The sequence below is a fragment of the Micrasema longulum genome, unplaced genomic scaffold, assembly GCF_059751315.1.
Source record: "Micrasema longulum isolate JH-2025_06_02 unplaced genomic scaffold, ASM5975131v1 h1tg003181l, whole genome shotgun sequence".
In the NCBI taxonomy this organism is placed as follows: domain Eukaryota; kingdom Metazoa; phylum Arthropoda; class Insecta; order Trichoptera; family Brachycentridae; genus Micrasema; species Micrasema longulum.
The window spans coordinates 1-27096 of record NW_028280272.1 but is presented as its reverse complement, the minus strand read 5'-3'; the positions used below and the strand labels follow the sequence as shown (position 1 = coordinate 27096).

Below are 27096 nucleotides of genomic sequence, written 5' to 3'. Positions count from 1 at the left end.
TCAGCATTCATAACTCATCTACGTAGTCTCATACCCATCCTCGCCAGTTCCTTTTCAACCGCTGCTGAATCTGGAACTAAAAGTGCCGCTACACATAATATTGTTCATCCGATCACGCCAGTGTGGCATCTTCAATATAGTATCAGGATCCAATCGAGGAAAGTGCTACAGGAAGGGAAAAAAGCCTGGAATTGGCCAGTGGCTATCCCATCGCAGTCCATCTTCCCTAGTAGAGTTTGCGAATGACAATTGACATTGCATCGCTATTATTAATTATAATTAGTAGAAAAAATATAATCCACTTCTCGCAAGTATAATAGAAGTCGAAAGGCTTCTTCCCCGCACTTGCTGCCCACCGGATTATGGATATTAATGGAAAATTAAGTTTCCTGAGTTTTCCCACAGGTAAGAAAGGAACTTTATTTAAAAAATTAGGATCAAATTATTGAATTCAAAGCTATTACTTATTGAGTACCACCAGCAAATAATCAATTTAGCGGTTAATTCATTAGAACATTAAAATTCTGCTGAAAAAATATATATACGCTAAATAAATATTGAAAAAACATATTTAGAAAACATAACTTTATTTTTTGATAAATATTATTTACAAATTACATAGTAATTTTGTGTTCATAACAATATAACATCTGACATATTCACATTTATAAAAATATTCAGCAGCTCCAATTTTGCCAACTTGGAATTATTTTTTACACTTGTCACTGTAAACTGAGTTTTCTGTGGCCATTTTATTTTGAAATAATTTTAATTATCGATTCTTATTTTATTTTAGTAAAGACCAATTTTAATTATTTTTACAAAAAACTGACTTTTTAAAACTTTAAATTTTATTTTTATTTTCATCACAAAATGAGATTCATAATAAAATTTTCAAAGTACAATAAATTATTTCTAGACAAAATGAATGTATTTTAGATTTATCGATCAACCCAAAATCGGTAGTCATAAATATTTTTTTTTTAGAACAAATTATTGTAATATTTTGTTTTATCACACACAATGCATAAAATGTTGTTGGATAGTGAATCCATAAAAAATAAACGCCATTTTGGTGAAAATTTTACATACTAAATAATCATAATATAAAACAGCTTTTTACAAATAAGTTAGCCTCTTACACTACAATATTTATTTAAAAAAATAATGAGATAGTACATAGATTATTTACACTGCAATCATAATATTTAGAGCATCATAAAATAGGGAACATTATGCGCAGGCAGGAACTGGGCAATATTAAATAGTATGGACTATTATTGTATATCTGACTTGATACAGATTTTTTATTATGTGGAATTGTAAACATATGCAACAACAACAAACCCCGCTTCGAAGAGAGGGTAGAATGCCATATCATTCTCTCTTTGCATACAGTCCTCGCTTCCTCTACATTCATACATCTTACCACCAAGTATTTGTTGGATTTGATCGTGCCATGTCTTTTTCGGTCTTCCTCGTATCTGCATCTATCAACATTCGCATCATAGATCCTTTTAGCCGTTCTTCCGCTGTCCATTCGCTCTACATGCTCAAACCGACGCAGCACCCCTTTCTTGATTGTGTCAATAATGCCTTACATAGTGCACGGATCTCGAGATTTGTATTATTTTTCATTTTTTAGTGTTACTCGTATTAATGTTTTACTTTTTAATATTATCCTACTAGGTTAATGTATCCACTTTCAATAAATACGTATACACAATATTTGAGTAAGTTAAATAATTCATTTTCTTTCTTAAAAAAAACTTCCCGAAGTGTCAAATCTAGTATGTCAAACATTCTAAAGATTTTGATTAAAACAACTGGTAGTTTCTCTATACAAGCAGACTGGAAACTCTGCACGGTACCGTGTAGAAAAAGTGGACCAAAAGGAGCACGATGGTGGATAGGTTTCCCTGTGAAACGATTCAACGATGTTGAAATTGTTTACTGTTTATCATACCTTAATTTTTTTCTGAAATGATAACATGGCATAACAACAGTTATTCAGTATCACCGTCATATATTATAAGCCTAGTAAGTAAAAGAGCGATGTAGGGCATTCCAATGACGAATAGTTACATTATATTACTATTACGCATTGTTGAATTAATGTTAAAAAAATAAATAATTGGACTGTGTTATTTCAAAAATAAATAATTTGGAAGAAACTAGTATGTATATTACCCACACACAGGTCATGCCTATGTGGGATTCTTTTGTTTTACTAAATTTAGTGATATATGTAAAATATATTTTTTAAATAAAGAAAAATATTAAAAAAACTGCCACACGTCAATAAAACAATAAGTTCTTTTACTTCAGATGAAGGAAATGTGTATACTTAAGGTGAATACAAAAACCGTTTAAAATCAACACAATTTTCTGTCAAAGAGGATTGGTCTACTTCTCGATTAAAGTGTACAACCTGCTTCCATTGTCAAAAAGTGTTTCTATTTAGAAGTGTTTTTCATTTCTAAGTTGGATATGCTTAATTTAATTTATTTAAGGCACGTTTCAAAATAATGTAAAACTTTCCCTCAGCACGGGACACCCCGGTGAGTGTAACAAAAATAATGCAAAAATTGCGAAAGAATAATAAAACTAACATTACCTAGACATTTATATTCGCTTGTTAAAAATGTCCTCCGTCTTTGTCGATACTATACAAAACTGTACATAGATTAAATTTCACGATCAGGGTTCGCAGAGCAGACCTCGGTGCAGATCCTCCCACTGGTTGGGGCTCTGAAGAAAGTACTTCTTCATGGCGTTGCAGAAGCGGGTCTTGTACTGCTCGGGAGACACGATGGTGGGGAGGCCGGAGCCGAGGCCCTTTTTCACGATGTGCTCCAACTTCTTGTCCCATGTGAATGTGCGGATGTAATCTAGAAAAATGCCATTATGATTCGCATCGTCATCCCCCTTTCTGCGCCCGCTGGTGAACCGAATGCAGCGTAGTTCAATCAGATAAGGTGATCAGTCTTACGTTCGAGTTGCCAGACCGGGAATGATGAAATATTTCGCCCTGCCAGGAATCAAACCCAGGATCTCAAGAGTGGTGGGCGAACGCGTTCACTACACAACAAGGCGGACTTATCTCCGCTCGATTTCCTTATTCAGTATTTTTACCCGAGCGACCGGCGAGTTGAAAACGCTCGTCTAGGGTTCTGGTTTTGTCCACCCGCCCGGACATGATTATTGCGCTAGCAAAAGAGGCAAGCGGGGTCGATCTCATCGGACCATTTGCAACGTGCGATCCATATACTTTTCCTCGTTCCTGATGATATCAAACCATCCGATACCGAGTATTCGCGGCAAGCATCTAAGCCACAGCTCACATCTTCAGAGCAACACTGTTACTATCAGTGCGTTAAAAAGACGACACTTGGTTTTTGTCGAGTAATGTTGCGATTCCCAGACAATGTTCATTTTATCAAAAGTATTTCCTCTCATACCTAAACGTATGAAATGTTGAGCTTTTTCTTCTTTTTTTAAATTTACCTACAGCCCTCGCACCATAAAAAGCTGAACTAAAAAAAAAATACAATTTGAAATTTTCAAATAAATTATACAAATCATCACCGAGACGAATAAATAGTGAAATCAGGGCCGAAGGTGGTCAAACAAAATATATATATATTTCACTAATTAAATAATGAATATGTTTACTACACTGTCAAATAAGTACCCGGAAATTTGAAATAAAACACAAACAACTTATCAATCATCTAAATTTATTATATCCCCTTCAAAATAGGCCCCTTCTGAGGCAATACACTTCTTCCAACGAACAATCCAATCATCGAAACACTTTTTAAAGCTATATTCCGGGATGGCCTTCAGTTCTCGTTGCGAATTAGTTTTGATGTCTTCAATGCTCTCAAAACGGGTTCCACGAAGTGGTAATTTGAGTTTTGGAAACAGGAAAAAGTCACACGGGGCCATATCTGGAGAGTACGGTGGTTGTTTGATGATATTTGTTGAATTTTTGTTCAAAAACTCGTTCACAATGATCGCTTTGTGCGCTGGTGCATTATCGTGGTGCAAAATCCAACTGTTGTTCCGCCACAAATCTGGTCTTTTGCGACGAACATTCTCTCTCAAACGCCTCATAACGCCAAGATAATATTTTTTATTGACGGTTTGGCCCTCCGGTAAAAATTCCGAATGAACAACACCACGAATATCGAAGAAAACGGTCAGCATCACCTTGATTTTCGATTTTCTTCGGCGCGGTTTTTTCGGTTTCGGCTCATTTTTGGTGCGCCATTCTGATGATTGTTGACTTGTTTGCATGTCGTACTCGAAAACCCATGTCTCGTCACCAGTTATGATGCGTTTGATGAACGTTGGATCGGAATTTACGCGTTTAAGCATGTCTTCAGCCACCTTACTGCGATTCACTTTTTGAAGAAAATTCAGATCTTTTGGCACCAATCGCGCTGCGACTTTCCGCATACCCAAAACATCAACCAAAATATGACGAGCGGTTTCATGAGACATGTTCATTTCTTGGGCTATCTCTCGCAAACTATAATGACGATTTTTGAGCACCATTTCCTTTATTTTGTCGACGTTTTCTTCAGTTGAAGAGGTCGAAGGCCGTCCTGAACGTGGCAAATCGTTCACTTCTTCTCGCCCCTCTTTGAACGATTTATACCAATCGTAAACTTGAGTTTTTGACATGGTTGAATCACCAAATGTTTTTTTCAACATTTCCAACGTTTTGGCACAAGAAATTTCGTTTGAAACACAAAATTTCACACAAACTCTTTGTTCTATATTTTTATCCATAGTAAAAATCGCAACGCACACAAAAGGTTGACTTGTTCCTAATGACGCCGTAACCAAACTAAATGACACATAGCAATAAAAATTCACAGAATAGTGGCTGACAGTTGTGCCAACCTGGGAATTTTTTTTTTTTAAATATTCTCAGAGGGAAAATTTAAAATGAGAATTTCCGGGTACTTATTCGACAAAAGGTATAAGATGCTTTTACTAAGTAAATGCCACTTGTTCTCTAAATCATTTGAATAAATCCTTAGCATGTGGTGACAAAGTACATTGTTTTTCTTAAATTAAAAATTAAAAATCACTTTGTAAAGCGCCCTTGAGGTATTATATTACGAAAATGGCGCTATATAAGTTGTCCTTAATAATAATAATAATAATAAAATGTTTAAATATATATATATATTTTTGTTGTTATTCATTAAAAATGATGTTTCATTGAACATAGTATACGTATATGGTGCCTTAGTAGAATAAAATTGGAAAGTATCTTGGAATGCGCCGGAATGAAAGGGGAAAAAAATTCACATGAAAATTGTATTTTTTATGTGTTCGGCTTTTTGTGCGGGAGCTGTATATCCATTAATTTTTATTGATGCTCTCAGAAAGCGTGTCACGGTTAGGTTAGGTTACCTATAATGCCCAGCACGAGCTCCTGCCTGTCCTGATCTAGTCCCACCAGCAGCGAGTAGTCCATGATGTGGTGCGCGGTCAGGAAGGCCGTGTCTCGCTCTACGGCGGCCCACAGAACTCCCGCCGAGTGCGACTGCAGGTACAGCGGCCTCTCCCACCGCACTGTAATAAGATTACTTATATCTTATCTAAAACTTTCTTCCATTTTGAAGGCTCGTAATCAAATAAAATAATATATGTAACGTACAAGCAAACACATCATCTTGTAGAGCAGAAAATGTTCTTTCAAATGACGACAAACCTACCTAACATGACAATTTTGTTTTACTTTTGGAGCTCATTTTTAAATCGAAAAAAAAAATAAACACGACTCATGTTAACACCTAATACATTATTTCCATGTTTGTTTGCTAATATATGGAGCCATGAAAAAGGTGAGTATTTAGCGTAGTTTGAACTGTGCGGTGTATTTTTCGTTACCACCTTCCATATCCCCTCTTTCCCATCTGCTGACAAGCCTCAAAATAGAGGCTTAGCGGGTTATTCCTTTAAAAAAAAAAAACAGAGAATGCATTAGTTTGCCTCGTTACACGCTGTCTCACATAAAAATGTACAAAATTCAAGAATTTGGAACTGTCAAAACATTATTTAATGTTTTGAACAGTGGCACTTGATTCGAAATTTCCCTTCTATCACTAATATTAATATGTAATAATTTCAACTGCTTCATTATACATTTATAGTCTAGCTCTTCAATGGGAAAATTAAAATTAATGAACCTTGAAAACTAGTGTTGAACCTTCTTTGAACTATTTATGTAGGAAACAATGAGGAGATCAAACTGAGGAGCCATAGTCTTATTCTAAGAAATGGGGGTCAGTGCTGATAAGCTCCTGACGTCACTGCGACCCGTGTAGATCTATTGTGACCGGTCCCTGTAAATCAGTTCTCGCCCTCTAAGCCCAGGCTCTGCCCGGCTACTGAGTGAAGAGTGAGTGTCTCATTTTGCTAAATCTCACCCCCCAAGCACAGATCGGTAAAGTATCAGGCTATTGGGTAGGGGGCGAGCTCTCTAATATCCTCAGGGATGGTCCCCCGAGGATGGGGCTTCTTTTGTGATGGTATAAAGCCGTCTTATTTATTCATTAAACACCCAGAGGGCTAAGCTGCAAATTGAGAAATGTCGTTTTTGTGATCGACACCATTTTCAAAAGGTGAGAAAGCGGTCTGGCTGTTTTCAGCAGAACATAAGAGTGACCTTACTGCGCCCGATAATATCGATATCTCTTTTTTTTTTCAAATTGTGGACTGGCTGCTTTCTGCATAACTAGGCTTAGTTTATTGACAGTTTAACCAGATTTTAAATTTTTTTAAGCATGGCAGTTTTTTTTCTAAAAACAACATTTTGCTTGGGTTTATTTGTATTATAAAATATAAAAAACTGAACATGCTAGAAAATACTTCTTTAAATATTATTTTTTTTAACCACACCATAAGTATGTATTTCCAATATTTTCTTCCTCTCACTAACTCCGTTGGCTTGCTTGCATTGTACAGATTATAAACAAGCATGTCACCAAACCAAATTTTAGCCACTTTAGCTCTCTAAAAACTTTCTAGATACTCGTATATTAAAATGTATCGGAAAGAAAAGGTTGCCAATGGAATTGATAAAAAAGACACAGAGGAATTATGTTGTGTACGTAAAACCTACAAAACAAAAAAATTCTTTCTTCTTGGTTTCCAAACATTCAAATTGCAATTTCTTTGGTGTTTTTTGGATTAGGGACTTGCCTGAATGCTGATGATATAACAGCAGTTATGTAACATATAAAAATAACACTTTCAATTATTACACCGAGCATGTAAGCAAAAGAAGAATTGAAATTAAAGGAAAAATACATTAAAAAGAGTTGGAGAATTCAGATGATAGCCATTCAGAGGACAGCTGATTTAATTGTAGCGAGGGTGGCCTCGAGTAAGTCCAACATGTCATGTCATTATATCTTATGGAAATTTATAAAGGTGTTTAGCTTGTTGATTAGACGGTTAAAAAAATATCAGGTGGCTCACAGTTGAGTAAGTTCTCATCCAGGAGTACGTTGTCAGGCGGTCCCTGGTGCGCGAGGCGGTTCCTCTGCGCCCCCTTGAGGTCGAAGCGCTGCGCCATGTCCGGCCGCCCGTGCCACAAGTTCTCCATGACCAGCACTCCGCCCCCGATACCGTCCACTCCGTCCACCCGGTACACGCCTACTATTCTGCCTGTAGACGAATAAAGCCACCGATCCACTCTCTTTCTTACAACATAATTATAATACCTTCAGAGTAATAACGTCCGCTACCGCTTATAGAGATGCCATTTTGTATGCATTTACCTAGAAGTTTCTCATGCATGTATGAAAAAATTTATAAAAATTAACTACTTTGACGTCGCAAGTTCTTGCTAATCAACCGATCGATGATAGCGTTGACATGTGTTGTGATAGATTTCCGGCTTCTGGGAAGCCATTTTTTTACAAGTTTAGTATATTTTGCAGCTACGGGGTTTTAATTTTAAATGCCAGGACAACTCACTGATGAGGACTAGTGACGTCCCGAATGGAGTAATTTAAAAACTTTAAAAATCAAAGCGTCATCGCTATTATATTATCATGAATACGATGCATAATTTTTTTATTTTTTATTTAATATATAGATAATGAAATATTAAGAAGAATGGCAAAAATTTTGTCAAATTAACCCTATGAAATTTTTTATATAATAAAATAAAATAAGTACAAAATATATCTTTATGGAGGATTGTAAAAATACACAGGACAGTTATAGAAATATACAATGAAACAACCCTGCAATAATAAATACATAGTACCCTTTGAGGAAATAAACACATACGTATATTGCAATATGCCCGCCCTAATGTGTGTATAAATTGTACATGTATATGAAGTGTTAAATAAATAAATATATTTAAAGGTAATTACAATGCAAATTAATATTGATTTGGCAATTCTGTTTTGCAGCAAACTGTAGCTAACTAAGGTAGTAATTTTTGAAGAAAACTGGCATGTGGATGTTGTATACATACACGCTATGTATGTATTCAGAGGTGTGCTCCCATAACGTGTTTTCCATTTCCTGATATGGGTATTTACAAATAACTCTGTGGGTAAAATCACAAGTGCATATTTCTATTGAGAAATACGTATGACATCCTTTTAAAAGTGAAAAATTACATTACCGAGGAGAGTGGGCAGCTTGTTTTGGAGGCAGGATTGGATATGATTGAAGTAATGCGGAGCCAAGTCCAGAAACAGTTGGAGTTCCAACTTTGACATTTCCTTCAGGATGTAGCGATCATCTAAAGCAAATAATACCTCACTGATTGAATCATTCACTAACAAAGTTACGAAATTATTGCATTCCTCTTGACTTGTCAATCACACATTTAATTTTTTGATTCACTTTACATTGAGTAAGGTTGTGAGTCACAAGGCGTATAAGTGACACACAATTTTTTTCAAAACAAGGGAATAACTGATAACATTGATGGATGAAGGCAGTATGTTGCATTTTTTAAAATATGTAGTATTATATATAGATGAAGGTTATATGTACAGCCCTTTACAATTGTGTTTGAGTTAGAGGAAGTTGGATGACTCGATATATTGTGATCAGCTTACCCGTAGTTTTACAAAATGTAGATCCGGATTTGCCTCCCCGGGCGGCCCAGGGCACGCAGCGAGACAGCGACCTGATGAATCCTTCCTCTATGTCCGTAAGCGGCTCCCCCTTCACGGTGCTGGCGCGCTTGGCCTTATCCTCCGCGTTCCTCTTTGCGCCCAGAACAGGAGAAGACTCCACGCTGGAGGTGAGGTCCTTCTCTCCTAGTTTCTGCGTGTCAGACAGCCTGATACTATCTGTAGACTGGTGGGTGGGCGGGTCGCCTCTCTTGTCTTCCTTGGTGGTGGAGGACTCGCCGTCGTTGCCCTCCGCCAGTTTGAGGCTGAAGTCGTTGACGATGTGGGTGTTGAACTCCAGAGGGCAGAGGAGCATGGCACGGAGCTTGAGAAACTGTCTCGCGTGGAATACTCGACAGGAGAGTCCATCCTGTTTGAGAAACGATGTTAATTAAATGTTGCAAAATTTTCTCAAAAAAATAAAATACATATGTGAACATCGAAGATACCTAGTTTCTTAGAAAGATTTTAAAATCTAGACATTGACAGAGTTTTCAACGTATATTTGACTGGTTCAAGTGTTCTCTATGTATAAGTAACATTTAAACAATGAAAGGATTTAAGCCATATTTTGTTCTCAAGAATCATTTCTTTATTTCTGTTGACATATCTATCTTGATTTTTTAATCAGCTATATTTGAAGTTATAATGAGGAAGTTAAGTGGTTTTTAAAAATAAAAATTATTTGTTAATAGATTTTTTTTTAATTAAAATTTTATTTATTTATTTATATACATAAGTTTATTGTACATTACTTGAGATATAAGTCCCAACTCCATGGGACTAAAAGTCCTGTGTTGAGATGGGACTAGCAATTAGTTGACACAGACACATGAGTATATCACCACAAATATAGGATCAGAAACATAAAAAATAATAAATAAAAAAAAACATATATGGCACATCAATATGGTAAACAGTAAACTCAAACATTCGGAAAATCATCAAGGAGTTTCCTACTCAAATTCCTCCCACTTAGGAAAATCCAGTCTTTAGGTACTTTCTTGAAAAAAGTTTTTGTCCTTGAGAGCTTAATACGCTCTTCCAAAATAACACTCTCGGTACGATAAATGAGAGATGTCTCTGAGCAAAAATCGTACGGGTTTTGGGTATGACATAATTCATGCTATGGGAAACCTCGTACGGAAATTTGACTGAGACCTCTCCTTATTGTCCGACCAGAAGTGTGTAAATGCTCCTTTTAGGTACAGTTGTCTCATATCCAGCACCTTCATGTATTGGAACAACTGTTCTGACGGGTATGTTGGAGGGCGCTGGAATATTGTTCTCAATAATAATTTCTGTGAAATTATGAGAGGCTTTAAAATGGATGCCGCACAACTTAAAAAAAAAAAAAAAATTTACAATTTTTATACATCGTATTATTGGCGCTATGATTTTTCAAAGTTTTCTATTTCTGAAATAACTGACAGCATAGGTTTTCTTCCGCTTATTCTCGATCAGTTCTGCCCATTGGTTCATTTCTGGCAAGCAAACCGGAAATCTTCCATAACTCTTATAATTGGTTCATTCATATGAACCAATGACGTCCTTCAAAGTAGATCATTTTTATTATTTTTTTGTACATTTCTAAGAAATTTTGCAGTACAATTTAACGCTCTAATTTTTTTGTATCAAATTTCCCGTAGGGCTGAGTTCCTCATTGTTAACTCGGTTTTGAATAACAAACATCACGTAGAAAATACAGAAGACAGTAATAGAAAAATATGAATAACATAAAATAATGCGGACCTGCAGTTGTACATCGATGTGCTCGGAGTTTTTGGAATTCTTCGGCGTCTCCCCTTTATCCTTATCCTTCTCGTCTTGCTCGGAAGATGTGCTATAACAAGAAGCATTATGTAAAGGATTTTACCGAGTAAGTAGGGCAGTAACTTATTTATCTTCACCACAATAGGCTAAAAAACACAATTACAGCCAAGAATACCCAGTTCGAGAAAAGTAACATTATCATTATGATCTCATCGGGAATCAAATCAGGAACTTCCGCGCATGAAGCGAGTGTCTCAGCCATTGCACTATGGCCACCTATGTATAGTAAATATATAACAAAGGTTGTAATTTGATAAATCATTATTGTTTACAAACTGTTTCAACGTTGTAAAGTTTATCCACTATATTTTCATTTTCAATATATTATCTATAGCTATATGTGAAAGTTGTCGAGGAAGTGTAGCGGTTACCCATTGGGGATATTCTGCAAGGAGACTTGGTAGTGGTGAGAAGCGAGAGCCGCAGCAGCCAGGGAACTGACTTCTCCTCCGCGCACAATGAGGGGGACAACTCCACCACACAGGACAACTCCAGTCTGCGGAATGAGATAGGCACGGTTACATAATAATAAGTATATACTGCCAAGAGTCTAATTTATTCATTAATTATTGTCAGCAACAGGTTTTATTTTATATTATGCATCGCTCTCACCTGGTGCGCCGGCTGCGAGCTGTTGAGAAGTTGCGAGAGCATCGCACGGAGTCCTCTTTTGTCTGATTTATCCTCTTCTTCTTCCCCTTTAATAGGATAATTAATATATTATATATTGACATACATAGATATTTTTCTTCAAGAAGGAAGTGTTTTAGAATACATATTTACTGGGAGTATAATCTATCACTGGGTGGTACACTTGTATGTTGGTTTGTATATGTGAACTGATTATATATGGTAAGTGGGGAAAAGGATTTCGGAGGGAAGGTTCTAGATGTCAAAAAATACATCACAACCAAAATACAGAAATATTGTAGTTTTACCTGTGTGATCTAACTCAGAAGAGTTGCTGGAAATGCCTTTGTTATCTGCAAAAAAAAAATGTAACAATTTATTTGAAGTTGAATGAGAGTTGTCGAGTGTAAGAAGCGTTTGTTAGTCGTGTATCTTACCCGAAATACAATCTACAACGCTGAAATCTGGCTGTGGGCCGTCCTCTGATTCAATTTTCCCATCAACTGAAATGAAAAATCCAAATTCAGTTTATTTTTCTACCAACATTTTTTGAGACTCTGTAATCATAATACTGTGGTTGTATCACACGCTGAGCAATCGGGAAACATTCTCATTTGGTATTTGTGACTTTATACTTTACCCGATAGTAAAGGTTATTAGAAAATCTACTCAAAACAAATTGAGAAGAAATAAAAACAAGGTAATATCAAATATACTCATCTTTACATCATCATTCTGCCATATTAATTTGAACATATAAATGTTTGGGTTCAATAGAGGCAGATTAAATTTGACTAAACTCAATTGGTTCTTTTGATTAGTTAGACTACACTAATATTAAAAAATATACATATTATTAAAATCATCAAGAAAGATTAGGTTTTTATAATAAACAAGAGCAGAGAGTAAAGTTTTTAAACAAGAGATATGATATGACGAATTGCAGTCATGCAGTTCATAAATAGTTTTTTTTTGTTGTTGTAAATGATGAATAAAAAATAAATAAAGCTAAACCTATATCCTGGCTCAATTTCAACGGCCCCTTTGAGGGAGTTTGAGTGGTCCATTTCTCGATGGCGTCTTGAAGTATCTTCTCCCCTATCACTAAGGCATCAGATATGCTCCACATCCAGCGTACTATGCCTGTAACCATTATAGTCAGTATCAATAAAACTTATAACGATAAGTACCTAAAGGTGTGGCAAGCATTTTAACGAAACTCATTAATGATGGAGTATCTTTTGGTTAAATCTGCGTTGACTTAGTTTTATGTGACGTTTGATGTCTTCTGCAGTGGCCATCAAAGTTGAATAATTTCATTTGAAAGGAGGCAATGGAGGTTAAGATATTGGATAAAACAGGCAAACGAAAGTCAGCGTCTGAAACCTATATACTTATTTGTAGAAAATAATATGATGGAAATAATAAGGACTATAAATCTTTAGATCTTATACACATGAAAAATCTTCATTATAGCTCAACTATTGTGATGTCACATGAATCTATATAGAATAAACGACTTGATTATCAGGCCCAAATTGTATGATTATTTTTATAAATTATGAAACATAGATTATTAAACAGTATAGAAACATATCCTATTTTTTAAATTTAAAATATGTACCTCTATTTCAAAACATCATAGTTTTTATTTATATATGTTTTATACAGGATTCATTGAATCTCCTTTTTTTAAAATACGTTACAGCACCATTTGCAGAGGGATTTTTAAGCGGGCATTTAAGAGTTAATAAAATCTTTACCTGCCCCGTTGGCTTGTCCTTGAAGGGAAGAGGAAGTGAGGTTAAGTTGGATTTGCTCGACATGCAGCTTGAAGGCTGACTGCTCCTTCTCTGACTCGCCCTCTCCGATACTACTGAACACCTCGTGACCTTAAAGAAATACTCCATCATTATATATCATCGCCATTCAGGCAAGTCATTAATCCAAAAAAAAACATCATTTTGAGAAATCATATTTTAAAAGTTTGGAGATCAAGGGAAAATCAGATTTTTGTGTTTTGGAGGATTTATGTTTACAAAATAATTCATTTGTGTCTTTTTGATAAATTTAATTTTAACTTTTTCCTTCCGATACATTAAAAAAATCTAGGTTTTTAATGAGGCAAGGCGGCTAAAATTTAATTCTCCCTTTGGTTGTTTATAGTATGGGCAATGCAAGCTATAAGCGTTAATACAGAAAGGAAATATTAGGAACACATAATAAATTATTATAATGTTGTGGTTAGAAATGATTTTTTATTTAAATAAATATTTTTTGACACATTTTTAAAAATCTAATTCTATACATAAAGTTTCACAGTAAAAAACAAATAATTTGGATTTACGCAATTTTTTCTAACTAAGCTATCTTGGTGACGTTTGCCTCTTAAAGAACTTAACTTTTACGCTTCGAATGACATGTATTTAAATCAAAACTGTCATTTTTAGGTTTAGTGACTTTTGCGATAATGGCGACGATTATATTCACAGAAAAAATTAACTTTAAACATTAAGAAACTTGAGTTTATTATATTTAAATACAATCTGGTCATGTCAAAAGCAGACAGAACCGAAGGGCATGTATGACAAGATGTATGAATGTGGAAGAGGCTAGGATTGTATGCCAGGATAGACGTGTGTGGCGGTCCATTCTCTCTGCCTACAAAACTTCAGGAAATTGATAAATTCTAAAATACAGCTCATACACATATTACATATAACACTTTTTGTGATCAAACCTCACTTGAAAATTGGATTGAAGCATCCATTCAAAAGATTTGAAATTTGAAAATTCAGAAAATATAGTTTTAATGCTTACAATATTAATTTATTGTAGAAATAAAAGACAAGTGATACACAATCATGGTCTAAAAATAAAGATAATTCATATCGCACCTAAAGGCAATGAGCTTGTCCAACTAGAAATTCTCGAAATCAATAGATTAAAAAATAAACCTGACTATACCCATTGTAATATTTTTACTAATGACTTTTTACCCTTTGTCTTTCAGAAATGATAATTAACAAAAATCACACTCATGAGGGATGGGACCCTAAAAATAATATACATATAATACTTGAACTCATTAAAATAGCATTATATCAACTCATTAGTTAACCTGAAACACTTTGTTAATGATCCTTAAGATAAAAATAATATTATTTAATTTACGTTCATATCATTTTGAATTCTCCATCTTTTCCCCTGTTTTGTATAAATTAATTGAACTCCTTAATAAAGATACCAGTCTCGAAGATGTCGCAAAAGCAATGAAACCGGCCAGTGGATATTCCAAATTTGTGGATTAAAGGATCACTCATCTTTTATTTCTATAATAAATAAAATGAACTTCCATCAAGAATTTTTGCTTACAAACTTAAATGTTTCTTATAATTTTATACTTACGGGCTATTTGTGATAAAAAATGTCGACCTGCCACCACCTTCAATTATTAAAACTTATTATTGTCGTAGTATTATAGAAAATACCTTTAAGCACAAGATCATTGACTTGGTTGATGAGTCCTTCCCTCATAGTTCTTGTGATGTGGTGTGTGGCGATGCTGGTGGGTGGGAGGCAAATGTCCCAGGATGGAATTTTACTATACCTAATAGAGAATTAACATCATTTTTATCATTTTACCATACTACTGGAAAAACATTGGAGACTAGAAAAAAATTCAATGAACTTTTATATTCATATAAGATTATTACGGTAAATTAGAAAGCACATTCTGTTTGAGTAATACAAAAATGAGTGTTTCTAGTGGCCATAACTTCAGAAATCCAAAAATGATTCGCATAGATGCATTCAATAATAATATATAATTTTTTACTCTGATATCAAAGGAACGGTCATCTTCTGAAGCATGGAAAATCATGAATTTAAGGCTTCAAATATTATTTTGAATATATAAATACTTGAAGCAGGCCGTGGTGTTGTGGCGGGCGAAGTAGTGAGCGTGTTGCTGGTTGAGGGAGTGCGCGCAGGAGCGGGCGCGCGTGTAGCGCGGCGCATGCAAGCGCAGCTCCAGGTACTTGGCCAGGGACAGCGCGAGCGAGGGAGGACGCACGCATGCGCCCCCGCCCCCCGCGCCCCCCGCCCCGCACGACATGCACCGACACCACCACATCACGGGCTGCAAACACACGACACAACTTGTGAGACTCTCACACGCACGATGTATGTAAAAATACCATGGGAGTATTTAGAAAACAAACAATGTCTTAACTAATATGGACGACAGTATGAAAAAGATAGAATGTATAGGTATTGTAGCAGAAATGGTCAGAATAAGTCAAATAAGAGATTAGAATAACCGGCAAGAAGGTTTGATTTATTAAATGGCTCTCAATCAGTAGATTAAAAGGGAAATACTAATACTCGCCAATGCTTAACTATTTCAGAATAACGAAGATTTTTTTTTTTTAAATCACTACTACACCACATCAACAAAAACAGTATTTTGCAATTACTACAAAACTCATGAATACTGTTTTCAAATTAGCTCTGTGTTAAAATGGCGAAAAAAACAGTGTTACAATGAAGAAAAATAAAGGAAATATTAATACTGTTATAGTGTACTCCGTGTTAAACTGTTCCTCGCCTGACCTAAATTCAGATTCTCACCTGTTTTCCTTCTTCTTGGTCCGTGAGTTGCAGCTGTGTCCCTCGAGTGGCGCTGCTCTCCACAGTCCCGCATGTCACCGTGATGCAGCCATCACCGTGAACAAATCTACATAATATACAAGAATATAGACAATATTTAGCGTGACAAATTGTAGACATCTATATTGATGCGAGCCCTGGCACCTTACTAAAACTCAAAACACCAAACTCCTGAGTTTTAAGAGAATAATAGGTATAGGGTGGTTCAATTTCATTACTAGCATGAGAACAGACACTTGTGCAATAATATTTACACACATATCCACCCTCATTTCATTATAACACCCACTCACCCACCATGTACGAGTATTTCATGTATTTCTGTGGATATCTGTCATTGGTTTTATTCTCTGTATATTTTATTTGTTATATTTTTTTACACGTATTACTGTTGATATCCCCAATAAATAAAATAAAAAAATAAATAAAAAAGAAGACCATTGAAAAAGAAGGATTATTTCTTAGTGGGAGAACTTACTTCCTGACGTGCTGCATGAGGGGGATCCCGCAGCCAGGAGAAGTGCACATGCTCTGCGGACTGAAGCAGTGCCGCTCCAGAAACAGGCCCAGAGGAATGTCGTTGTTCCCGTACATCTCCATTCGAACGATCCTAGGTCAAATACAGAAAAACAATATCTACAGTAAATTTCATTTTGACGTATGCTGGCCCGAGTAGTGAATGTACATGTCGGCCAGATTGGAGTGAAGGAGTATAGTCGGAATCACACGCTGGTGTAATTAATGACTCGAAGAAATCTAGACAAACTAAATGCATACGCAAAAATTTGCCGGTTGATGCCGCCCGTCAATTAATAAATGTGTTTGTAGTGTCCAGATTCGATTATTGTAATGGGATATATGCAGGTCTACTAATGAAAAAAAATTACTCACCTACAGTCTGTATTAAATGCTGCAGCGAGACTTATTTTCGGAATCTCTAAGTTCAGTCATATCACTCCACTACTTCGGGAATTACACTGGCTACGTTTTCCACAGAGGGTGGAATATAAACTCAACCGAGAGTGTTCAATATTTTGGAAGAGCGTATTAAGCTCTCAAGGACAAAAACTATTTCCAAGAGAGGAGTTAGGGATTGGATTTTTCTTTAGTGGGAGAGATTTGAGAGGGGAAACTCCTTGATGATTTTCCGAATGATCATATATTTGATTTTTTAAATTTTATTATTGTTGTGTTTCTGATCCTATATAATATTTGTGATAATATACTCATGTGCCTGTGTCGTCCCGACTCAACATAGGACTTTTAGTCCCACGGAGTCGGGACTTATGTCTCAAATAATGTGTAATAAACTACCTATAAGTAAATAAATAAATATTACAACTGTAATATGGAGTTCTACAAAATAAACGCCAACTCAACAAATAAATAGACTCTTTTAGAACATACAGAATACAATTTTTTTTGTTTTTCCATAGAAATTAATTCGTATTTTTAATTTGTGAAATATTGGTTATAAAATTGAGTTAATTATGGTTTCTGTGTGTTGTGTTCTGTCACTATTGTGGTACCTTACCAGGGGTTGACGCAGAAATCCGGGGCGTTGGGGGAGCGGGAACAGTAGCTGTAGTACAGCAGGTACATACGCTGGTGCTGCTCCGGGTCCAGGGGGTCCACCGGGGGCTTGTCTGTCTCCTTGTGGGGACCGGCACTGCCCTCCGCAGGTGACTTTACAACCGCGGGTGACTTGAACGAATCTGACAGAATAAATACGGAATGTAACTAATTTAGCCCTTGTATTATTAACAGCCCCTGTATTGTCAGCGCTTCCAGGGGCAATATTTCCTTAAAACTATCGGAAGAGGGGCGCTACAGCGAGCCGAACATTCATTGAAATATAACACTTTACGAGGTTGACCATTTATAGCACTCTTCGAAAAATACAGCTACCTACAATGACAGTTTTATTGACATTTCATTTTTTTCATTTCATTTATTTATTCAGATATTTAGAACATTACAGAAAAAGACCCAATTCATTCTAAATACAATAATAAATCACAAATTACAGTAGATAATTATGTTATTAAAATAATATAACAAAATGTAAAAAGAAAAATTAAATGTTAGAAAGTGCTTTCCTAAGGGAAGGCCCACTGTCGTGAAATATGTCGACATCCGAGGCGATGCGATTAAGTAGTAAGATTGCCCTACCAACCGGCATAACCATTGGCAGGTTGGTTCTGCATCGCGGTAGGTAAAACAATCGATGCTGTCTTTGTCGAAGATAGTTATCAGGTACGAACAGACCTACATCCATCAGAATTTCTGAGTTATGTATGCGACCACCGATCACCTGGAAAAAGTGAACACCCAAATGAACGTCCCTCCTCCTCCATAATGACTGATAGCCTAGCATTCCCAGTAAAAAGTCAGTTGGGAAGAGCCAAGGATAATATCCACACTCTTTAAGGTACAGATAGCGCAGAAATTTTTTCTGCACTCTCTCCACCATCAAAGAGTATCGAGTCTCATGTGGCGACCAAATAATGGAACTAAACTCCAAACGACTTCTTACCAAGGAATTATACAATGTCCTCAAAATCTGAGTGTTAGAAAAGATCTTGGCATTTCTAAGAACAAAACCAAGCATTTTAAGGGAGTCATTACATAGATTAACTATATGAAGATTAAAAGATAACTGAGCATCAAACAACACCCCGAGATCTCTGGACGTTGAAACCCTTTCAAGTCTTACTCCGTCCATGAGATAACGATAGTATATTGTTTTGGATGCTCTTGTGTATGCCATTACAAAACATTTGGAAACATTGAAGAACAATTTGTTTTGTTTGCTCCATTGAATTATATTTTGAATGTCACACTGAAGTTTAATACAATCAGAAGAAGTCAGTATTTCACAAAAAATTTTTAGGTCGTCAGCAAATAAGAGAAAATTACAAAATTTTATGACTTTACCAATATCATTTATAAAGATTAAAAATAACAATGGTCCCAAATTTGATCCTTGAGGAACCCCTGAAGAGGTATTAAATGTTTCAGATTGATACAGTCCATATGACACATATTGCTTACGATCTGTAAGATAATTTGTGAATAGCTTCAGAAGAATGTCGCTAAAGCCAATCCTCTGAAGTTTCAGAAGCAAAAGTTGGTGATCTACCTTATCAAACGCTTTGGAAAAATCGTTGTACGAACAGTCTACTTGAGCACCTTTGTCGAGTGACTTAGTGACAAAATTCGTAAACACCATCAAATTTGTATTGGTTGAACGCCCAGGCCGAAATCCATGTTGTTCGTTTGATATGAATGGTTCTAATTGGGGATAGACAAAATGATATATCAACCATTCAAATGCCTTTGCAGGAGCAGATAAAATTGCCACCGGCCTATAGTTTTCGATACATGTTTTATTCCCTTTTTTAAACACTGGAGAAATTTTGGAGATCTTCCATAACTCCGGAAAGACACCTGTTTTTAAGGACAGATTGAAAATAACAGTTAGTGGTTTTTTGAAAATGTGTACACAACTCTTCAGCACAGCGGTTGGAACAAAATCGGGACCAAGTGAACAAGTGTTCTTTAAAGAACTAATAGATTTGAAGACATCAGTTTCGCTGAAATAATCTATTGAAATATTTTGCGAGCCTTGAGACGAACTTTGTTTATTTAGATGCACCTCTTTATTCGGAGTAGAACAGTAAACAGATTTAAAATTACTAGCAAAAGCATTCACAATATCCACATTTCGAACGTCTTGACATTTCCAGGTCATGGAGTCCATGATCCCTCCATCCCGGCGCTTAGAGCCAATATATCTCCAAAAGTCACTGGGATTTCGCAAGATATTTGATTCGATATCGGAAATATAAAAGTCAAAGGCTGCATTTCTTTTCTGTTTTACCTCGGTTCGAAGATTACTAAAAAGAGAGTAGTAGTATGGATCACCAGAAGACTTCCACTTTTTGTGGTATCCGTGTTTTTTTCTGATGTCACTGATAATATCACGAGAGAACCACCTCGGATATCTCCTGTTACTCACAGCCGGGTGTTTCCTCGGAAAGCACATATCTAAACAATTGTAAACAGTGTTATAAAAATAATGAACAGCCTCATTAACATCAGTTAAATCTATTATGCCGTCCCAATCAGCATTAAAAAAGGAGTCGTAAAGGGAGTGGAAATCACCTTTAGTAAAATCCCATCCCCTTTCCGATGTTATATGCGTTATGGGAACGGCAGTGCGTGTGTTTAGAGATTTAACTTTGTACTGAAAAAGCAATGCAGGATGATAAGCATCCTCCTTAGTGAGAGGAGACTCGCTTCGAAAAATGGATATCGGAACTGTTGAGAAAATTAAATCTAGCGTTCGTTCCTTATTGTTAAGAATGCCATTGTATTGAGTGAGTTTCAGCACAGAGCAGAGGAAAGAAAGGTCAGTATCCACCTCCCCCCCTCGTGCAGAGTACAAATTAAAATCACCCAACACAATGACACGCTTATCAACAAGTAAATGTAAATTACATAACAATTTATCAAAAAATAATTTAAAAGATTCTACAGTACTTTGTGGTGGAAAATAAACCACACAGATAAAAATAATAATAATAATAATAATAAAATAATAACATCAACATATCATGAGGTTAATTACTTTTGAGTCTCCTCGGGGGTGCCCACATACACGGACAAATGGACCGTTGCCAAATGAAAAACGTTACCCGAAGAAGTCAGTCTGTCAGTCTGGTGAGCCTTGTACACATTATAAAACAAATACGGAGTATTATTTTACAAAACAGCTTACTGAGTGGAACTCTCCCTCCCTCGGCACGGAAGCTGGCGAGCAGGGCGCGGACCGGAGTCTCCTCGGCTCCATTCACCAGCGCTTGGCTTACCATGGGGTGAGCTTCCTGGGAATATACCACATATTATTATTAAAAAGTATTTCAAATACGAGCACAATAACTGCTTTGTGATTCTTAATGTAGATCAACTTATTGCATGTAAGATTCTTCTCAGTCATGTAAATTTCAACTCCGTACTACCGTTCCAAGCAAAAAGGCTGTATCTAGTATTTTTAATGCCATCAGATAAATAATTGTAATCCTTCTAAACAACTTGCTCTAGTAAATACATCTTAAAACAAATAAAAAAAAACAGTTTTAATAAATATAGGGAAAAAACGATCCACAGAAAGACAGACGCTCAATGTATGTCTAAGAGACAGAATAAGAAATTAAGAAATAAGGGGCCGAACCGGAGTCATAGATACCATGGATTTTGCAGCAAAATTAAAATGGCAGGAGGCAGGACACTCAGCGAGGCAAAATGATGGCAGGTGGACACCCAGAATAATAAAGTGGAGACCATGGGCAAAGAAAAGAAGTGTTGGAAGGCCACAGAAAAGATGGGTCGATGACATCGCCTCTGTAGTTGGTAAAACATGGATGTTGAAAGTGGGTGATAGGAAGGAATGAAGACATTTAGAAGAGGCCGCCACCCAGCAGTGGAGAGAACAAGGCTATAGAAGAAGATGGGAATAAAATGACCAAATACATAAATCCTTAATTTCCTCAAAAGTTTTTACATGTTGGTTACTGCCTTCTTGCTGCTTGGAATGGCAGAATACGTAAACTGGTGGTGAAAAAATGACAATTGACCCCGGATTTGAACGATTATCATCATCAGTGGCGCTACAGCCCGCTGTGAGCTCCGGCCCACAGCTCTTCTCCAGTTTGTTAGGTCAATTGCTCTCATGTCGCTTTCCACATTATCTAGCTACCTTGATTTTGGTCTGCCTTTTGATTATCATTAATTCTGTGGACACGGGCCGACGTTTAAGTTTAGTAATAGAGTACCTTGAGGTGTGGCAGCCCAGGGTGGAGGGTGGAGGCCTTGCGCGGCGGCGGCGGCGTTCGGGGGGCGGGGGGCGCCGGGAACAGGGGGAGGCGGTAGAAGGGGCGCAGGGGGCAGCGCCGGCCCGCCTCGCTCTCCAGGAAGTGCCCCACCATGCGCACCCCGGGGGACAGAGACAGCACGCACTCCTCGGCACTACATCTGATGATCAAAATATCGTTTCCGTGAACCAATTGACCAAATTGTAAATCTTTTATTTTGAAAGTTTTAACTCTGTTAGCTTTTTCCTTACTTTATTTTAATGAACTATTTTGATATTTTTAATTAACGTGGATGTTGTGTACCCAATGAACCCAGTGATGGTTTTGCAGGTGAGGCAACTGAGGCTCCGCCTCTTGAATGTATAAAAATAATGTATTTTATTTTACTGCCTAACTCCATTTATTAAAAATTGGTTGGTTACTATTATCTTTAACATAAGATTAGTTTAACAAATAATCAGTAGTTTAAACTAGCCAAACCATAGGGGGAGTTCGAATCCCCATAGACCGACTTGGTCAATTTCACTTTATGTACATAAGCACTAGACAAACTAACAAAAATGAATAAAATACACGAATGAGTAAAATATGTGTAAGCGAAAACATGAATAAATTTTTGCACGGTCATAAACACTTCCGTTTTATTCTCCTGATGCCATAAACAAGTAGGCGCTGGGGTCGTTTGGTCCCCCCGTTCGAATCAATTTGTGTGTAATTTTTGGATGCTTAGTGAGGGAAAAGTTAAAGAAGAATAATAACTAGTACCGATCTCTGAGAGTCTCTTCCTCTCTTTCCTCCACTTGCGGAGCGGATTGGTGCGAGGGAGCTAGGAACACTTCATCATCTCCCTCCAACCTGCGGAGAGGATCGCTGAAGTCGTCTACAGCGACTCCACAGCTCTGTGCAGTAATGGGACGCTCGGCACTCAACGGGTCGCTTCTAACGGCGGGTCTAGTTGTAGAGACAATAAAAAAAATTAGGCTCACACTTCTGTAAAACTTACGTATTCTACTGTAGGATTTAGATTGAATCTCATTTTCTCCAGCCAATAGTGGGGAAAGCACAGAAAAATCCCCACGAGAAGGCGGACTGTTGTCGTTCGTCAATAGACCTTCCGATCCACTTGAAGAGTGTTCGGCATTTGGTATTCCGCTATCATTGATATCTTTTATTGCTTTTACTATATCCATCATGCATAATATAACCTCTCTCGATGAGTCCTTACAACTCGTCAGTAAGTTATTATATAAGTTATATCAGGTAAGCAATGCTAATAAAAGAAGTTTAGAAAAGCAATTACGGTTTGTGTTCCTTGAGCAGTGTGTGGGGGGCGTCGGCGGACGGCTGCGCGTCCGGGAAGGAGGCGGCGAGGTGCGGGAGCGTGGCACCCATGTCGCCCAGCAGGCTGCTCTCCAGGCGCCAGCTGTAGGCGGCCAGCAGCGCCAGCGCCGCCACGCGCTTCACGCGGCCCAGCTCCGCGCGCGCCGCGCCGCGCAGCAGCACGCTGCAGCACTTGAGCTCCTTGGCGTGCCCCTCCAGCACCATGAGGGTCTTACTCTCATCTGACACAATAAACATTATTTTTCTGTTTTATTGTTGTAGTCTTTACATACTCCTTTTGTTTTCTATCCATATACAATAAAGATCTCAAAAGCCACATAATCTTAATCTTAATATTAAAGATAACACCAAATGCAGACATTTGTTATAGGCAGGCAGCTTTTGCTGGTGCACCTATATTTCGTGTACTGTGTTTTGTCTGCGTTCTTCTCTCTTCAAAAAAGCATCCAAACGTTTTTTGAGCTGGTTGACTGAAAGGGAATGGATAACTAGGCTTGGCAATTTATTCCGGTCTGAAGCCACCTGCTGACAAGGAAGTTTCTCGTGGGATTGAGGTGGAATTGGTGACAATAGAGCTTCCAGTTACAACTAGTTAAATTGGTGTTGGAATTTATTTGATACATCTTGTGGTGCAAAAAAAATCTAGTATCTGTTGTGGTGCAAAAAAAAGACAATAAAGTAGATATGAACAACTTATCACATGGGTAAATGAAATTAATAAAACATCACTTCACTCTGTCAATTTTGCAGTTCTGCTGCGAGAGAAACAGAGAAATCTATGTCATGATAGCTCACGAAAATGGCAGTACAAAAATACACATATTTAATATTACTAATGTAAGTGACATTATGGAAGGTTTCATCGGAATAAGCACAATATAGTAATATGCACACAGCACTCACAGTTGAGTAGGTAGAAGGCCTTACAGGTGCCGAGTCTAGCGGGTGCGCGAGCCACGTGCGCGTCGACACTGCTCAGTACGTCAGCACGACACGCTCGCGCCACGCGGCGTAATACGGGAGCGCGTACGCCCAGCGCAAGTGCCACGCCGTGAGCTCGTAACCTGCAAGCGATGAACTCGTACTTAATCAATATATAAATGATCAATTTTCTTGATAGTATTTTTCTTTAGCTGGTAGGCACTGGTGGAAAAGATTATATTGTTTATAGATAGGCAGTCTAAAGTACTATGTTTTTTGTAGCAATTGCGATTCATTCCAAAACTCACGGATAGAATGTATTTTATAGGATTAGAAGGAAAAGTTTAAATGTTGCTATTTTTTAACAGAAAACCATTGTACACTTATTTGTGTGTAGCAGTGGCGAGCGGTGATTTTTTGTACAGGTAATCTAAAAAAAATGTTCATTAGTTTGTACCTATATAAAAGTACATAATATATAAGTAATATAATTATAAATGGCTATTTTTTCTGTGGTTCTGTGTCAACTCAAATAACAAGTATTATTAACTTCGCGATAAACGTAGCTTTATTCTACACTATTTTAATATTATAATACTTGAACAAAAGTTTATTCAAAAATACCACAATGACATTCAGCAGATATTTCCATTATGATTGAAATGTCAACACAGCACTGGCTGATTCCTTTTAACACTTTGAGCACCGGCCTAATACGCATAAAACTTACCCTGTGCCTGGCCAATTTTTGTGAAGTTTCATGTTTTGTGAAGGGTTTTTTAAAAGTGTTATAATTATAAAAATGCAGGGTTAAATCAACTGAAATTTAATCTGAATCTCAATCTTCAAAATCAAACCCCACCAGCTTACCCGGATCTGTTTGAGAGGTCTTGTGGCCTCTTTTCAGATCCCCACATTGCAAAAAACAAATTTTAAGATTGAATAAATGGTTAATCCCTTTACTTTCAATGCTTTGTTTATAAAATATATGTGTTGCTAAGAATTTACATTTACTGCTTTCAATGCCCCTATCACTGTCAGTGCTCTTCAGTATACATAGCCACCTTGTCTGTTACCCTCAATCTAATTTTCACAATTCTCCGACAGGGTATGTTAGTTCATTAGCTTGTTAGTAAACTGAGAGAAAAAGTCTGATCAGAAAAATTATAGCTGTCATCATTCCTCCACTGTTCATTCTGTTAAGAGTTTGTACCAAACAACCTTTTTACGATATTCTGCCTGTTTCAAAGACACATTGATTAAGACTTTCATAAAAAAATTTCAAACCTATCCAGCGTCGCCGGTCGATAGTGACTCTGGGTCGCGTTCCGATTCCGACAATTTGAATATCAATTGAGTGGCATAATGAAACTCTCTAAAGTAAAGGTATTCCCCCCCCGGAGAATGCGGGGGGTTGACACTAGTGTTACCTCTCCTGAGCTAGGCGCGCCACTCCCCCACCCACCAGGAGCAGGTCGGGCTGCAGGGACAGGATGCGCGCGCAGACCTGGCGCAGATACTCCTCCTCCTGCATGATGACGGGCTCCAGCGAGGTGAGCTTGCCCTCCACGCGCTGGTAACCGATGGAGCAGTCCAGCAGTAGGATGCGCGGGTTAGCAATGCGCGTGGGCATGCCGCGGTGCGCCACGTTTTTAGAGAATACCACTCCGGGCAGGGCGCGGCTGTCGGACGGCGCTCCGCCCGGGACCCGCTTCACACGCACGCAGCGACGGATGTCCCACTCGCTGCTCCCGACATCTGTTGGAACAGTAACAAAATCAGATAAAAACAAGAAGAGAAGCGCGTCGAATTGTTGTTATTGCTGCCAAACTATTCTTGATCCATTGCAATGTTAAGAATAATATTGCCAAAATTGTACAATCATCCGGGTGAAGACCTTTTTAAATCCCTATAAGTCCTTTAATCGTATAAATTTGATTTTTAAAGAAATCCACTATCATTCATTTCATTTTTCATTTACAAATGTGACCTCACTGGGGTTACTCGTGCCGAGGACACTTAATAATATACTTTTAAAAAATATCTTTACATATGAGAATAAACAAAGAATACTAATATCTAAAGTAATTAACAAAATGTTCAGACAGTTTTGTTTCTTCAATATATATGTATGAATAAATAAATTAATTAATAAACGAGTTTGTAAAAACAGAGAACAAACTGAAAACATGGAAATAGAGAACCAAAGGATGAAAAACGAAATTTTCGAATCATTAAATCGACATATACGCATACAAAGTAAAAAGTGATGAGCGGAGTGAACCTAGTGCAATCATGTTGGCAATCTGGACACAGAGTGGCAGCAGGACGGACGCCCAGGAGGGGGCGAGTCCCGCACGGGTGAGGCCCTGCAGGAGCAGCAGGCGGAGGTGCTCTGTCCCGCAGCCTCCACCAGCGGGCAACACGGCCGACACTCTTCATCCCCCGCTGTAGGAAAACATTATTTTATTACATTCGTCATCAAAGGAGCATAAATTTGCATGTTATGGCTCTGGCAAAGCTACTTTCGGTGAGGTGTCCTCTACAGTGCACAAAGAACTATTTAGTTATATGTTCTAACAAATCTATGTACTTATCTAAAAAGTAGAAAAGTTTGTGAATTTGAGTATACTATTATCGTTATACTAGGATCA

At 37.3% G+C, this 27096-nt stretch overlaps 1 protein-coding gene across 1 annotated transcript; it reads right to left on the bottom strand.

Moving 5' to 3' along the window:
* Positions 1-570: 570 nt before the first annotated feature.
* Positions 571-26890, bottom strand: LOC148270995 (putative 1-phosphatidylinositol 3-phosphate 5-kinase; the record flags this gene model as incomplete). Its single annotated transcript, XM_088241941.1, is given in 25 exon segments — positions 571-2891; positions 5434-5595; positions 7507-7695; positions 8672-8791; positions 9114-9540; positions 10923-11013; positions 11375-11499; positions 11616-11701; positions 11942-11986; positions 12071-12136; positions 12648-12776; positions 13397-13525; positions 15125-15243; positions 15557-15774; positions 16266-16371; positions 16783-16914; positions 17839-18019; positions 21088-21193; positions 22142-22340; positions 22946-23131; positions 23481-23742; positions 24425-24585; positions 25873-26200; positions 26727-26840; positions 26843-26890. Coding segments are annotated over 25 exon segments (3920 nt in total), but the record flags the coding sequence as incomplete, so codon positions are not given.
* Positions 26891-27096: the final 206 nt, after the last annotated feature.